At 34.3% G+C, this 16,042-nt stretch overlaps 1 protein-coding gene across 1 annotated transcript; it reads left to right on the top strand.

The window, feature by feature from the left end:
• The first annotated feature begins 14,113 nt into the window (after positions 1–14,113).
• LOC136668374 (C-C motif chemokine 24-like) lies at positions 14,114–15,581 on the top strand. The gene is made up of 4 exons (XM_066645863.1): positions 14,114–14,228; positions 14,567–14,690; positions 14,953–15,027; positions 15,140–15,581. The coding sequence occupies exons 1-4, from the start codon at positions 14,153–14,155 to the stop codon at positions 15,285–15,287; spliced, it is 423 nt and encodes a 140-aa protein (XP_066501960.1). The 5' UTR covers positions 14,114–14,152; the 3' UTR covers positions 15,288–15,581.
• The last annotated feature ends 461 nt before the right edge of the window (positions 15,582–16,042 follow it).

The following is a 16,042-nucleotide window of genomic DNA, read 5'->3' on the forward strand; positions in this document are numbered from 1 at the left end:
CTAATGTTTATTTGCATGTGCAGTTTAAATAATATATTTTCTTTCGTAATATATTGTTTATATAGTGTAATGTAGCCAGAATTAAGAGGGGGTGCCTTTTCAGGCAGGTGGACTGCCTTAAAAAGCACCCCATCATAACTCTCTTTCTGTACACACAAATATGGTTTGCTTTTGTCAGTACACCTATAGGATCAATGTAAAATACCTGTATAAGTTTCATGGCAAAAACAGAAATGTAGCCAGAATTAAAATTGGGTACATTTCTTTCTAATTCAACTATTAATATTGCAGTTATGTTCAGGCAGTGGCAGCATGTGTACATTTTCATGGATATAACATTTAGCAAGTTCAGTAATGAAGTGGTAATTTTATTTACAATTCGCTGCTTTTATCCTATATTCCTATTTATTTCCAGTGTTTAAATATTCCATAAAAATTGCGACAGGATATGTAGGAGTTTCATTGTGGTCAGAAAATGAACGTACACGTTTGTTTTAGAATAAGTCGAAGCTGACTTCAGAAAAAGCAGCGGTGCATGTAGATTATATCATTTTATTATTTACAAGCGACCTTTTCTTTTTTACATCTCAATATCTAGAGTGTTTCTACTGGGGAAAAGGCGATTTATTTTTATTTTGACGGAAATGAACATGATATTTTGCCCGTTTTGTCATAAAACGCCGATTAACCTCCCTTAGGACTAAATATACCGGGGATGCATCTCGCGGCGGGGGTGCTGAATTCGGCACAACACCGGTACACACTGTAGATATAGCATCTTATGTTCATTCATTTATTGTCTGTAACCGCTTGTCCAGTTAAAGTTCGTTGTGGGTCGGAGTCTATGGAATCAGATTTGTGCCAAAAAAATCGCGCACAAAATAATAATCTCAAACATAAATTTGCAATAACTTGCAAACAAAATATCCAGTTCTGACGTTTGTGCTCCATGACTATTGTGCGTGAGCTCTTAGTTCTGCGCGTGGTCTCTCAGTTTCGTGCGCCAGTGCTTCGAGTTCTGCCCGTGCTCTCTGAGTTCTGTGCGCGAGCTCTCTCAGTTTTGTGCGCGAGTTCTCTGAGTTTTGTGTACGAGCTGCACGAGCTCTGTGGGCGAGCACTCCGAGTTATGTGCGTCTGATCCCTGAGTTTTGCGAGCATTTTTTGCACAAACCTCTCGCGTGGGCAGGTTTTCTCAGGGGTGCCTTCTAATGAGTTTTTGAGTGACAACCCAGTTGCACTGACGTTGTTCACGACTCAACTGCAGCAAGCGTTATTTGGCTTTAGGACTCCGCATGTGCCGAATATCACGCATATGCATACTATTAGAACATTTCACATTTTTTGTCACTTCACCTGTTCTTGTTTATGAATATTAATAAAACTTATTATTATAATAATTGCTGATTGTTGATAATGATTAATTATTCTTTTAATTAATCATTCACATTTCCTCACAAAATGCGAAAATGGACTTTGAAGAAGTTAAATACATTTTTTTTTTAATTTGCATTCATTTTTAAATTTGCATCTCTCACACTCCTTATTGTTATGTTTCTCTTTTCTCCGACCGCATGTAATACAAAATGCACATGTGAAATTTGTTAAAAACAGAGTAACTCTGATCATCAAAATAAATTTTGAGCATTTAAATCATAATAGCCGTTGTGGAATAGGTTCAATATGTTAGTACACAGGATTCTGAACAAGAGCTCAAGCACTCATATAAAATATTTTACAAGTAAACAGAAATACAGTGGAACCTCTACTAACGAACACCTATACTAACGAACTTTCCAAGATACGAACCAGGCATTTGAATATTTTTTGCCTCCACCAACAAACCATGACTCTAGAAACGAACCTGAGCCTCCGCCGAGCCGGCAGCTGGAAATGGCCACTGACCCCAATAGGCGAGTCTCCCAGCGCCCAGACTTGAGTGAGCTTTTAAGATTAGCAAATTGTAGCTTTAGCAATTTAGCATTAGTGTAAATAGTAGACATCGAAATTCGTGCTAAGTGCTTCGTCTCCCCACATTCACCCGCCTACTCTGCGTTATTCCACCCACCCCCCACCTCCCGTCATACAGCCAGTGCCTGTGTTACTGCTCCAGCCAGTCGTCACGTCTTCAAGGTAGTGATGTGTAACCACTTAAAACTTATTTATATCTTTTTTATTGTTACCAATGTATTTCTTTTTTATTTTTAGTAATGCTACATGTATATATACATAGGTATTGTTCCATACACATTTCTGCATCAGACGTATTCGTACCCATGGAGGAATTTTACAGAGGCAGCCTTACGTCTTCTGTTCGAAACGGCAGGAATGTCAGAGGCAACATTTTCAAATTTACTAGAAATAATAACACATGACAGTTTTAGGAAAGAGGATGTCCCACGTCATATCAGTGCTTTTAAGGTATGAGCTAATTCAGTGTTTCCCAGCCTTGGTCCTGAAGGCACACTGCCCTGCACATTTTAGTGCTGCAGCTTGTTAAAGGGCTTTTTAATGAGCTGATTAGTTGAATTAGGTGTGTTGGGAGCAGGGAAAGCACTAAATTGTGCAGGAAGAAAATTACTGGCATATGGGCTTCTGTGTCAGGTATATCATCTTACTGAATGACAGACTGGCCATTCATGTTTAAACTGATTGGAGAAATATGCTGTATGTGGGACCAATTGTCTGCTAAATGTTGTAAATGTAAAATGTAATCAATTGAAATCTCTTGTTACAGAAAATCCTCAGCTTCTGTTTGAAGGCATAACCTTTCAGCCACTAGGAAGATCCACTAACTGGCTGTGAAGAATTCAAAGAGGGGGTTAAGGTTATCATTGCACCTTCAGCCATTACAGAAACTCTAGTCTATCTCCACCACAAGTGCTTTTGGCAGCCTCAACACCATTTTGGGATAGGGACAAAATCACGTAGCTGTGGTAGCTACTGTGAAAACACAGGGACCCTGAGTTGCCACAATGTCAACAACAGGTGCTACATAAAAAACAGATATCTTCATGCTCACGTAGAGTAATGTTATTCTTTCAAATGTTTTTTTGTCCACTCTGTTTCGTCCATCTCTGTCCTTCTCTCTGTTACTATGCAGTGACTTAGCTTTTTCACTTTTTTGTGGTACTGTTGTGCATTTAAAATGAATCTTTAAATCATCTTTTTGTCACCTTATTTTATTTTACTTCTTCAAGAACTCACTTAAGTTACTGATAATTTGTATAAAATTGACCTACACTGATTTATATCTATCAGTGTACACTATCTATCTATCTATATATATATATATATATATATATATATATATATATATATAATTATTATTATTATAATTATTATTATTATTTTAATTATTGTTATATTATAATTATTATTATAATTATTTTTATTATTGTATTTCATTGTATTACTTTTAATTTGTTAAATTGTTCTCACTGTAGCATGTACTAGTATATATATATATATATTTATAAAATGTTTAAATGTTTATAAAATATGTATGAATATAAATAATACTGTTATTCATCCTACATAGAATTAAAAAAAGTAAAGATACTAAAGATACTTACCTATATAAAAGAGTCCTTGCTATAAATAATGCATAATGTTTAAATATTCCCTTAAACATATTTAACTGTAAATGACTTATTTAATTTTTAATTTTAAGGAAAAATTTTTAAAATAAATTTTATGCATCCCACATCTTGAGATATCTTTGGATGTTATTATAGTCAAGACATCTTAAGATCCATGTCTATAGACATGTCTTAAAGACATTGTTCTCAGATCTTAAGACATGCCTCAAGATGACTTAAGATGTCTTCATAATGTGTCTTTAGACATGTCTTAAGACATCCCAAGACACGGCAATGGCTGAGTATGTCTGAGAACAGACTGCTAAGAACACAAGCAAAATCCATATGCATTCAGCATGTTTTTGCGTTTGCAGTCAATCCTGAGATCTGAATTTGTCATGAGTAAATAATGTAAGTTGCCCCCTCCAGGGTGTGTTCCTGCCTTGCGCACAATGATTCAAGGTAGGCTCTGGACCCATCATGATCCCTGAACTGGATAAGCACTTACAGATAATGAATGAATGAATGAAATAATGTAAGTTATTATTATTAATTTTATAGTACAAATTTTGAGACTGCTTAAATAAACATTCCACGAAGAATGCAAAAGTTTTCCATTGGTTTGTGGCATCACCAAATATAGAAGAACTCATTATTAAGCAAGATATCACAGACTAACAACCACACCAGACTGTGTCATAATTAACCCATCATTGTGAGGGATTCTTAGAACTTTTTACACTGATACGTATCACTTCCCTTTTCCTGATGTTATATAAAGGCACATTGTTTGAATGAGACCAGTATTAAAAGAAATAATAACTCCAGTCTTTCAGACCTCATCATCCACAATGCATCTGAATTTGAATTCTGGACAAATGCTCTGCCTCCTATTTACAGTGGCCTTTCTATCCACCACTGTGTCTGGAGAAGGACAAAGAGGTGAGTGGCCTTAATATTTTAGCAATAAAAAATGAAAGGTAGTGTGTTACTGTGGACTTTATGGATTTCATTTAAGAGTTCTGCAAAATACAAGATAAGTAATCAAGCAAGAAATGTTTCAAATTTAATTTAATGATTTAATGATGCTCTTCTGCACTAAAAAAAAGGAAACCTACTCATCAGCTAAGAATCAAACACCAACAACACAATTGTAATGATGACAGCAGGCACAAGAAAAGGTCTGCATAAGGTAGAATAACTAGTTTGTTTAGACAAGGCTATAGCAGGCTTCTCATCTGAATTGGCTGTTTCATATTAAATGGAGTAGATTTTAGAGTGGACTGGAGGCACCAGAATGTAGCACATTTAAAGACATGTTAACAAATAAGTCCATTTTGAATTTTTAATGTGCTATACATGTTTTTAGTGGGGTTTTTTTGGGGGGTTAATTTTGGGGATATATATTTTTTTATATAAATTATAAAAAATATATAAATTGAGAACTTTAGAATAATTTCACATGGCAGATTGCTCTCAGTGGTAAATGTGTAGACTTCACATGGAAACATGAGCATCTCACAACTCCAAAATTAAACACGTTTCAGGAAAAATTTTTATATTTAATTTCACTTTTATCACTTTATTTTGTTTTTAGCTGCGATGCATAAAAAGCCAACAACGTGTTGTCCAGGTACCAGCTCACGTCCACCCCGAGGAGATATTATAAACTGTTCACATGTGCGGGCCAAGGGAGGCTGCCATGAGGCTTATGTGTAAGTTTACCATGTTTTGAAACATCAGACTTTTTTGTAAATGAACAAATGTGTGCTCTGTTTGTCTTAAGATGAAGGTTATAATCATTTTGATCATCTTCAATCAGAGATAAGTCAAATGGAAGTGTCTTTTTTAAACTTATAAATATGATGATTTTTCTCTTAGGCTCTCCGTCAAGAATAAAAGCACACTTTACTGCATTGATGTGAATAGCCCTTGGATACGTTCCTTTCTGGACAAACTGAAGAAGGTGAGTTCTGATTTTTCTGATTAACTCGGGTACAATCAACATGACAAAAGAGTCATTGTCAGTTATCTGTCAATCTATATAGAGTTCTAATACAAAAATGACTAAAGTTTAAGGCAAATCCCTATTATTATAAGTAGGTCTAAAAAATGGTAAAACTTTTTCTGAAAAATAAAAATCCCATACAAGTACATACAAAAAAATCAGTGAACACAAAAAAAACCCCACAAACTATGTTGGTCACAGTTTATAAGGCTTCATCACATTTCATGAAGGCCTTATAATTTATTACATGCTATTTTGTTAGTGCTTTACCACATGAATTGCCAATTTTTTTAAAAAAATAAAAACACGTTAACACATTCTCTTTGGCATATTGTACTCATTAATTTGAATAAAATTTGAAATGTTTCTTTCTCACAGAAAGGCATAAATTGTTAAATCACATCCAAGAAAAACAGCATCAGGAAGAAGAGGTGCATGCAGTGTGCTGTGTCTTCAAGCCGACATGGAATCTTTCTGTTCACCAACCTTTGTATTCAGTAATTAAACTATATTTAACCAGTAACCACCACGTACATACATATCTTTATATTCATTAGAGTAGTTCTGAAATAGCTTTCCAATACGTATGCATTCTTCTAGATGTTTTTATGTGTCTCTGTGTGTGTTTTTTAAAATAAATAAAAGATTTGAAAAGTGTTTTGTGAAGATTTTTAAGAGTCACAAATAATTAATAACATGTTTTCACCCCATGTGAGATGTGTATGTAAACTATGACAAACATAAAGACCTGGAACACAGACGGGGCATTTGCCAAGCCAAAAGGCATAACCAAAAATTCATAATAAAAACCATGGTTTAGTGATGCAGATGTCTACTGATCTGTTTTCCTAGACCAAGTTTAAACTATATGCACAACTTGGGTACAGTTCTCCACATATTTTTTCCAGTTTCTGGCTGAGATGAGAGACAGAGGGTTTTGACATTTCACAGTGGCCTCATTATAGTTTGTCTTCAATGCATGGGCAAAAGTTATCATCTTTCTTTAGTGTATTACTGCATTGCTGTTTCCTATAAAATATTAGATCTTAGGTTGGTTTTACGTAGAACTTCCAGTTTTGAAAGGTGTTTTAAAAACAAGAACTAAAACTATTGCACCATTAGCACATTTAGGGTTAAAACTGACCACACGATAGTTCATGTTTTTCTGGTTTCACAAGCAGAAACTGCTTCGGGACACTTCAGAATTAAAACTAAAATAATATATATATATATTTAAAATAAATAAAAATTTCTGACTGCTGAGAGGAAGAGTCTAATTCATTTTATCTCAGCCATGTTTTTGTATGAAATTTGTTTTTGTCTTTAAAAAGGAAAATAACAAGTCTGCTCAAAAGCAAGAAATAGAAAATCTCAACATTAAGCAATACCTTAGGTCAGTGGTAAAGGGATCCAGCAGTTTTGGACAATTGCATAAGTATGTTTCATGGCTGTTCCCTATTCCTGACAGAATATAAAGGCAACTACGAAGAGTAGAAACTCTCCTGCAGTTTTCAGTCCTCCAGACCTCATCAGCCACAATGCATCGCAATCTGGTCTCAGGAAAAAAGCTCTGCCTTGTTTTTTTTGCAGTGTTTGCTCTGTACAACACCGTATGTGCAGCTGGATGTAAGTCAGTTTTTTACAATTCTCTAAAGTCATGTATGGTCATATTTGGTTTTCTGACATTATGGCCAGGAAATATATGTGTGTAAATTCACCAATGTTCAGTCAACACCATTAGTGTAAATATGTAAACTTTTCAACACTCTTAGTGTTAATTTAAAACTAATATTGTTGATTTAACACTAGTGAATTTGCTGTGTATTTGTTAGCATTACTACTAGAATGAACATGTTGATGTAATACACAGAATGACACAGTAAACTTCAAGCAGTAGGGGGAATCCAAAGTATGAAATTTACTAGGGTAAAGGTTAGGGTTTAGTGGTTAGTGGTTTGTTTTCCCTTCGCTTGTAAAGTAGCTCTTTTGGGGACAAATTGTTTCTGATGATGTTATAATAATATAGTTTTCTTTTGTAATAATTGAATAAGCCAAAGACCACATCTTCATTTTGCATTGGTGGATCATTTTCACCTATGATTTTAAAAACATGCTTCTAACATTTTTTACATTTCTTTAAATTTTTAGCATTAGAATCTCTTGACCTCAAAATGAGTACTTGCTGTCCAGCCACCAGCCCTGGTCCTGTTCCTGGCCGAATTTTACATTGTGCGTACGTCGAGCACAGCCCAGGATGTAAAGAGGCTTACGTGTAAGTTGAATATTTTTTAAAGAATCTAATTTTTTCTTGGTTTTACTCAGTCTGTCCTTTGTGTTTGTCTGAAGATGGTGATCTTACATGGTCCAGCCCATTACAAATTTGGTCAAAAGGGATTATTATTAAACACTTGAATAAAAGCCTAATGTTTTTCATTTTCTGCCTCTCAGACTCACGATGTATCACACCAATTACTGCATTGAGGTGGGCAGTCCCTGGATGAATATAGTTCTGCAGAGACTGAATAATGTAAGCTCAGATACATTTGACTAATAAAAGGTTCAGTTAACTTTTTAAAGTTCAAGGTCAAACTGCATCAAATAAACCAAGTGTATTATAAGTAAAGATACCTGTGTGCAATGAGAAACCAGTGTGTAGAATTATAAATCCCTATAATAATAGTGCTAATGAGACTAATTAAAGCACTTTTACATATAATAATCTGCATGTATACTCTGATGAAAACAGTCATATTTGTAGAAATTAAATTGCATATTAATAAATGTAAAACAAAATCAGAAATATAAATATTTATAAATATAAATATTCACATTATGTATTAGCCACAGTACTGACACCTAGTGGCCGGAATGTGTCAAATATTATGTATTATGTGTTTGTCTTTCTTCACAGCAAGGCAGACCATGTGAGGGTATTCTCTTCGAAAGGAAGTAAAGGAGCACCTGCTGTGTTGAAATTCTCTCGCTTTTTTATCTGGTCTGACCAAAGTTCTCCTTCACTTCTAGCAAGAATCACAAAACCAGTGATAGCTCTGTTCACTCTTCATATAAAAAAAAAAGCTGAATTTTGCATAGAGTAACTAAATGTATTTTAACAGCACTAATATTTTAACACTTGTTAAAATAACATTTGTCTTTTTGTCCTTGTGAACCATCCATTGTAGCAACAATATGTATGTACTTTCACATTTTTCCAGGGAATCCTTGCTGTGTTGCAACTGAACTGATATGTTTCTGCTAAACAGGTGCTGGTCATAAAATTAGAATATCATGAAAAAGCAGATTTATTTCAGTAATTCCATTCAAAAAGTGAAACTTGCATATTATACTCATTCACTTTTAATTTGATGATTATAACTGACAACTAATGAAAACCTCAAATTCAGTATCTCAGAAAACTAGAATATTGTGACAAGGTTGAATTTTGAAGACTCTACACTCCACACTCTAAACAGTTAATTAACTCAAAACACATGCAAAGGCCTTTAAATGGTCTCTCAGTCTAGTTTTGTAGGCTACACAATCATGGAGGATACTGATGACTTCACATTGTACTGAAATACATCCACACAGAAATAAATAAACTTTTTCATGATATTCTAATTTTATGACCAGCACCTGTGCTTTCAGTAATAAATGCATTCTGATGAAGCTCATTGTGTCCACAATTATGTCCATAACTCATATACTTCTTTTTTGCCTTTGGTAAAATATGAACAAATAAAACAATGGGGATTAATCTAGTTAATTAGCAAAAAAGAAAGTTATTTATCACAAATGATAATTTTAATAATTTATGATACACATGAACGCTATACAAACATCACTGTACAAATTGTCTTTTAGGCTTCAGGTCTTATAAGTTTCAGGTCATCTTGTTTCTCTATAATACATAATGCAAGTTTGCAAGCAACATTATTACAATACAAATTTTAGAACAAAACTACAATTTCTTGTACTTTGAATTAATGAGCTGCTATTTTGGATTTTGAGGTTTCCTGTTCGGCAGCCATTAAAAAAAAAACAAATCAGAGTCATTGGTGTTTATATAGGTAGATCCAGAAGCACTCTGCCAATCCATGGTTTGTAATCATAGTAATTTTTGGGGTGGGCCCATTATTGGAGACAGATTTTTTGGGTTGTAAGAGCACAGAACTAACGTAGACAGATGGGAAAGACAGACATAGAAGCAAAGGAGCCCACCACCTCTTTGCATATGGGGAGTAAAAGCTCAGACCTTTGCATAATGAGCAGGAAAAGACAATTATTATTATCTATTAGCCTTATTAGCATTTTTAGTCATTGGCTCTAATGGAAAATTGTGCATTTCTTTGCTATTGTGACAATATTGGTGTGGGATATTTATGCACAAATCATACACAAGTATTATAGTTATTTCACTCATATGTTGTTTTATCATATAAGAAACTACAGTGACAAGCCACACATACTTTATTCTCATTTTTCCCACATTTATAGGGTAAAAAATCTGATCCTGCTGGATTTTAAAAGGACGTTAATTGTACTTTCTCCTTAAATTCTTTCTCTGATTTGGCATAAAGTTTAATAATGTAGTTCTCCTTCTCTGAAAATGTGAGATGATCAGTAAGAGATATTTCCACACTGCCGCTAGGCAAAGGCTGAAATGACAAATGTCTCTCTACACCTTCTGTAGGGAAACATGTAGGTCATAAAATAACAGTTTCTGCACACAAATATTGCATTACATGCTTTTTCCAAAAAAAAAAAGGCTAACCTTCCTTACCTATATATATGGCACATTACAAAACTGAGCAGTCCATGGGTTAAAGCTAATATAATAAAAACGAATTACATTGCACTCAAACAGCAACTGAAATCAAATGAATTAATGATTTCAATATAATTAAAGAAAGAAATTTGAATCTTATAGCTGGCTAAAATTATTTTCATCCTATGTAAAAAGATTCAACAGACAATGCAAACATTTTCCACTGGTTTGTTTCATCAACAAGAAGAAGACAACCTCAACATTAAGCAAAGATTTAGATCTGTGACATTGCAGTAAGACAAGTGCAAATGATTGTGTCATAATTTGACAACTTCCCTGTGAGAGATGCTTTCAACTTTGCAACACTGAAACTGATCACTTTCCTATTCTTGATAGAATATAAAGGCCCAGTATCTGAAAGAGATCTGGTATTGATGTTGGATGATTTGTTCTGGAGCCAGAAGACCAGTCCCATCACTTTAAATAACAAAGTCTCTGTGCTCCACAGCCAAGTGTCTGGGGCCTTTAAACACATTTATGTTGATGGTTGGTACTGTGCATAGCTGGTTCATTGCTCATTAGTACACTTCAAATTTGCTAGTTTTAACCTTCCTCTTGTATTAGGGTCTTGACCCATCCGTTTTTAGGTTTTAAATGTATACAAGTACTCCATAAATTTGTTTATTGCATCAAGACTTTTTTACTTTTATTTCAACAAAATAATTAAAAAAAACTATTTCTTACTAAATTAAAAAATGCTCTTGTTAAAATTTTGACTTTTCTGTTATTAGGGTCAATTTTGACCCAGGTATAATTTTAAATCAGAAAACAAAAACAAGTGCCAAATCTGAAATCATAAACACACTATACGCCAACAGCCTACAGCCAGCTCTTCCTACAACCACCTGAGCTTGAGTTAGGGGCTTCTATCTTTGCCTCCCTCACAAAACAAGGAAAGACAGACATGTCCAGACATGTAAGGTCAAGTCAGTTTAGAGTTTGTGTTTTGTAGAGTGTACATTATCTCCAATTTACAGTCTGCAACAATGAAAAATACATCGTTCTAGGTTCCCAGGGTTCCATTATTACCAAGGTCTCATGTTCCCAGGAAGCTGTTTCTAGAATCCTAAACTCCTTTATCTTTGACTTACAAAAATATTTTCTAATTTTTAATTAGAAAAAGCTTTATAAATACAACAGAACAACTGGCTAGCACTTCTTGATTTTAAAGATCTGAACTAAAAATCATTACATATGTGTTGTACTGTGTGAAATCTCAGTCAGCCGAGAACATTAAAGATTTGGAAATGTGTCATTCTATGTATAAGATTTTACTCACCTCCTTGTTTCTACATTTATTCTCCATTCACTCAGCTCCACTGATCAAACAGCAGCACATTGTAGTTCTACAATTACAGACTGTAGCCCATATGTTGCTCTGCATACTTTATTTGCGTTCTTTCACCCTGTTCTATTGATCAGGACTAACACAGAGCAGGGATGATTTGGCTGGTGGATGCTCTGAGGAGCTGAGAAGGTATTTGGTTTCCCACTGAAAATAGATATATTATATTTTCTGAGTCACAATCACTTCGAGATCACTCTTCGAGATTTTTACTATGGGCTTTACTCTGACACGTTCTGGCCCATTTCCACCCCTGTTAAACCTATGTGAAACCCCTGTTAAACTTACGTGAAACCTAAAGTGAGATAAGGTGTACATAGTTTAGATGTCACATCATACGGTTTCAAAAGTGGAATACAAAATAAATATAATCTATAATAAAAGTTTCTGGCTTTTGAAACTATAAATGTTTTCATATCTACACACTTCCAAGATAAATATGTTTTTTCCCCACAGGAAAATATAGCATGTGAAAGCATGCGCTTAAAAAATCTAGAGGAAGTATTGTTTCCTTCTTTTTTGCTGCTAAAACCATGTTAGCAAAATCGCTCAACCATCTACAAAACCAAGAGGAACCACCTTAACACCAGGAATGAATCTGGGATTTCACCCTAGACTCAAGAATAGGCTTAAGCTTAATTTAGCTTTCATGGTACTTTTACATTTTTGCACAAAGTCTTTTAGGCCATTTAATAATTTGTCAGCGTTTTATATGTTCTGATATTGTCTTATAACAAAAGACTAACAAATTATATATATATATTTCTATGTTCAGATTTAATACAGAGTTCCTTTGTGTGCTTCATTGATCATTTTAAGCAGGCTATATGTTCAGGCGTTTGTAGACACCTCTTATAATTAGTCACTTAAGCTACTTTAAGGTGTACTCATTGAGAGCCCTGATGTTTTACCATACTCAATGCCAAGTGTGAGACAGAGATGTATAAAAAAGAAAGCAAAAGACATAAACTGAACATGACATTAGTCTAGTCTAGAAGGTTAAAAGAAGAGTAGGCCAGTCAGAATGATGCTAAGTGGGCAGTGAGACTCAGCTGTGGGAGGAAACTAACTAGTGATGCCTTCAGCAATATCCAGTAATTCACAGATAGTTTACTACCATACAATTATCACTTTTTTTTCCCAGCATCTTTGAAAGCACTGCTTGTAATGTTATTCATGTTATAAGTCATAATAATAGTAAAAGTAGTTGTAGTTAATGCTATAATTAGATCCTTCGTAGCACTTCCTGTCAGTGCCCTATGGTCTCGCAATTGTAAGTTCAGAAGAATTCACTGAATCAGACTGATGACATGTCAGAATTAATACACTGAAGATTCCATACACTGTATTCAAATGAACTTAGTTCAGTGTTCAAAACATCATTTAGGTTACAGTTTTTAAACAACATTTTGTAATTAATTCATTCATTCTTTCAGTAGGTTCTTAAAAGAATATCAGAAAATCCACTTGAAAAAATAATGGGAAAGTCAGAGCAAATTAACTGGCAGAATGTTTCCTAAACTGGACTTCAAATAATGATTACAACTATGAACAGTTTGGATTCCAAGCTATTTTTCAAGACCTAGTAGACCTCCAAAATCATGCTTTTGGCTTTGAGTGGATGAATAGAATATCATGAATTTGTTTTTAAATATTTTTCTTCATGGCCTTTATAAATGAATAAAATGTCAAGAAGTTTTTATTTTTTGGTGGGGGGGTCACTATATTAGAACCTGTACCGCTGTATTGTATTCCTATTATACTTAAGGTCACCGTTCATAAGGCTATATCATCTACAATGATCGATAAAGGCTTATTACAGTAAGTGTCACTTATCATAACACTTTCTAGGGTGAAATGAACAAAAGCAGCAAAAGCCTATGGATGTTTTTATCAGTTTAGCCAAATGAATGACCTACAATGTAAAGTGTTACTCTTGACAAAGAATATGCTGGGATTAATATGATAGGAACTGGAAAGAAAAAATGAAAAGTCATGATGAAGATTATTTGACACGGAATCTACCGGAAAATACAAGTCTTGGAAGACTTCATTGTCTGATATTGAATGATTCAGTGTTAAGCATTTTGTTTTATCATATACAGTCATAGATTAGACAGTGTAATCACATAGGTTGACCCAGTCTCCCCCAGGACACACTCAACTTAACGCTAGGTCACGATTCATGAGATCATATCTCCTTCGAAACTGGAAAATGTCCAGCACGGCCAAATATGGTGACTGGGCAGAAAGAAAGACTTGCTATTAGCAAATAATGGAACGTCACAATTCTCACTTTGCATTTCCCCTTTTGTTACTACTTAAGGCCATGACTTTGCTCTCATCAATCAGACACTCCATCTGGTGAGACACAGATCAGAACAAGTGAGGAAATGCAAACCAACACAGCAGTGATGAAGAGTTTGACCACAGTGGCTATTATCGCATTTACCATCTTCACCATGACAGGTAAATTGTATTGGCATGTTTCACTTGTCTATATTTGCCTTTGCTGTGATGTTATATATTTATGAATAAGACCAACGTTATAGCATATCTTTAACACCTTAATAATACAAGTTATAACTATGTAAACGAAGTTGTTTGAGGCAGTTACTGTAAAGTCAGAAGCATTACAATTACATTCAACATAGACTAGAGTATGTTTAACTAAATATATAGTCTTATATTACAAAATATTCTTGTTATATACTTTGTTAATATATTACTACACAGTAAATAGGAGCTTTTTCATTTATTTTTATGTTTAATCTTCATATATTTTGGGTGTTTGTTTGCTCATTTAGGTGCTCAGAAAGTTGCTGAGAAAGTGAGCCCCTGCTGTGTCAGTGTCTCAACGAGCCCAGTGCCAGAGCCCATCATAGGTTTCTCACTGCAGCAAAGGAACCCTCCGTGTGTCCAAGCTGTTATGTAAGAATAACTTCTATCAAACCTAGATACTAAGAATACATTCATAACATGTTATAATACGTTCAGAAGGCATTTTATCATAGACGCCTTGCTTTAAAATCATGGTTAATATAAAAAACCTGTTAATAAAACCTTCCTGTTCATAAACACCTTTTGAGCCCTGGCAAGATTTTTATGATTTACTCTAACCGAACTTGTAGTTCATATACCAAAACAACTTCAGAAAATGTATTTACCAGTATATCTTCTTGCATTCTGACAGCTTCAAAACAGAAAAAGGACATTTCTGCACTGATCCGAGACAGTTCTGGGTACAGAAAAAAGTCAAAGAGCTAATGTAAGTTTAAAAGATATTTTTCATTTTTTTTCAATAAAGTTCTCAGTTGAAGCGGTCACTATTTTCATGCCACACAGATCTGCTCCTGACCTTGAGTTTTCTTCTTCTTTAGGAAATCTCAAAAGACAACAGTCTCTCCAAATACCGTGACTACAACTCCTATGCCAACAAATTCTGTGCCTATGAATTCCGAGTCTCCGAGATCGGTGTCTCCTCGTCTGATTTTCTCCAGAACAGAACATTCAACTGTCAGCAATTAATGTCTCATGAGATGGATGAAATTCTACCAGTCATTGCTATATATTCAACAACAACAACAAACAAACAAAAAAAAAGCAGTGGTGTCTCAAATATACATTTGAAATGTGTGTTTAAAAAAGCATATTTGTAATGCTTGCCTAAATTATATCAATTTATTTATTGTTATGTGCTTATAAGTCAATGTGTATTTATTAGAATTTTGTCAGTTGCTATGTATTTATAAACTAAAAGGCAATAATTTATTTCTATTCTATTTTGGAACCATGGCACTTGGTAAAACTTTCCATTGAATGGACAATAAATGGGTTCAATTAATATTCCATGCTGTATTCATTTCTTTTCTAGTGGATGGCAAAGAATTTTCAAGACCCTCACTTCATTTTATTTTCAGTTTGTTAGCACGGCACTTTAGGGCAGTGTCTTCAAAAGTATATTTTTCAAAAGTATCTACACTGAAAATACTGACACTTTAAATTTATTGAATTTTTACAAATGTTTGACGTTAAAAAGTTCATTCAAAGTGTCATTTTTTACATGTGGATTATTCCAAATGACACACACCTTCACAAACACTTTGCACAATGACTCACTACATTAGATGTCCTTAGATGTCATAAGGCTTGCATTCCTCTTAACCATCTGGCTGATGCAGGACCTTATATGTCCTATATATCCCTGCACTAACCACTAAGGTTTTCATGAGCTGAGAAGTGTAAACTCTTAGGTAAGTGTGAGCTGAGGGGAATAAATCATG

Source organism: Hoplias malabaricus, chromosome 1, assembly GCF_029633855.1.
Source record: "Hoplias malabaricus isolate fHopMal1 chromosome 1, fHopMal1.hap1, whole genome shotgun sequence".
Lineage (NCBI taxonomy): Eukaryota > Metazoa > Chordata > Actinopteri > Characiformes > Erythrinidae > Hoplias > Hoplias malabaricus.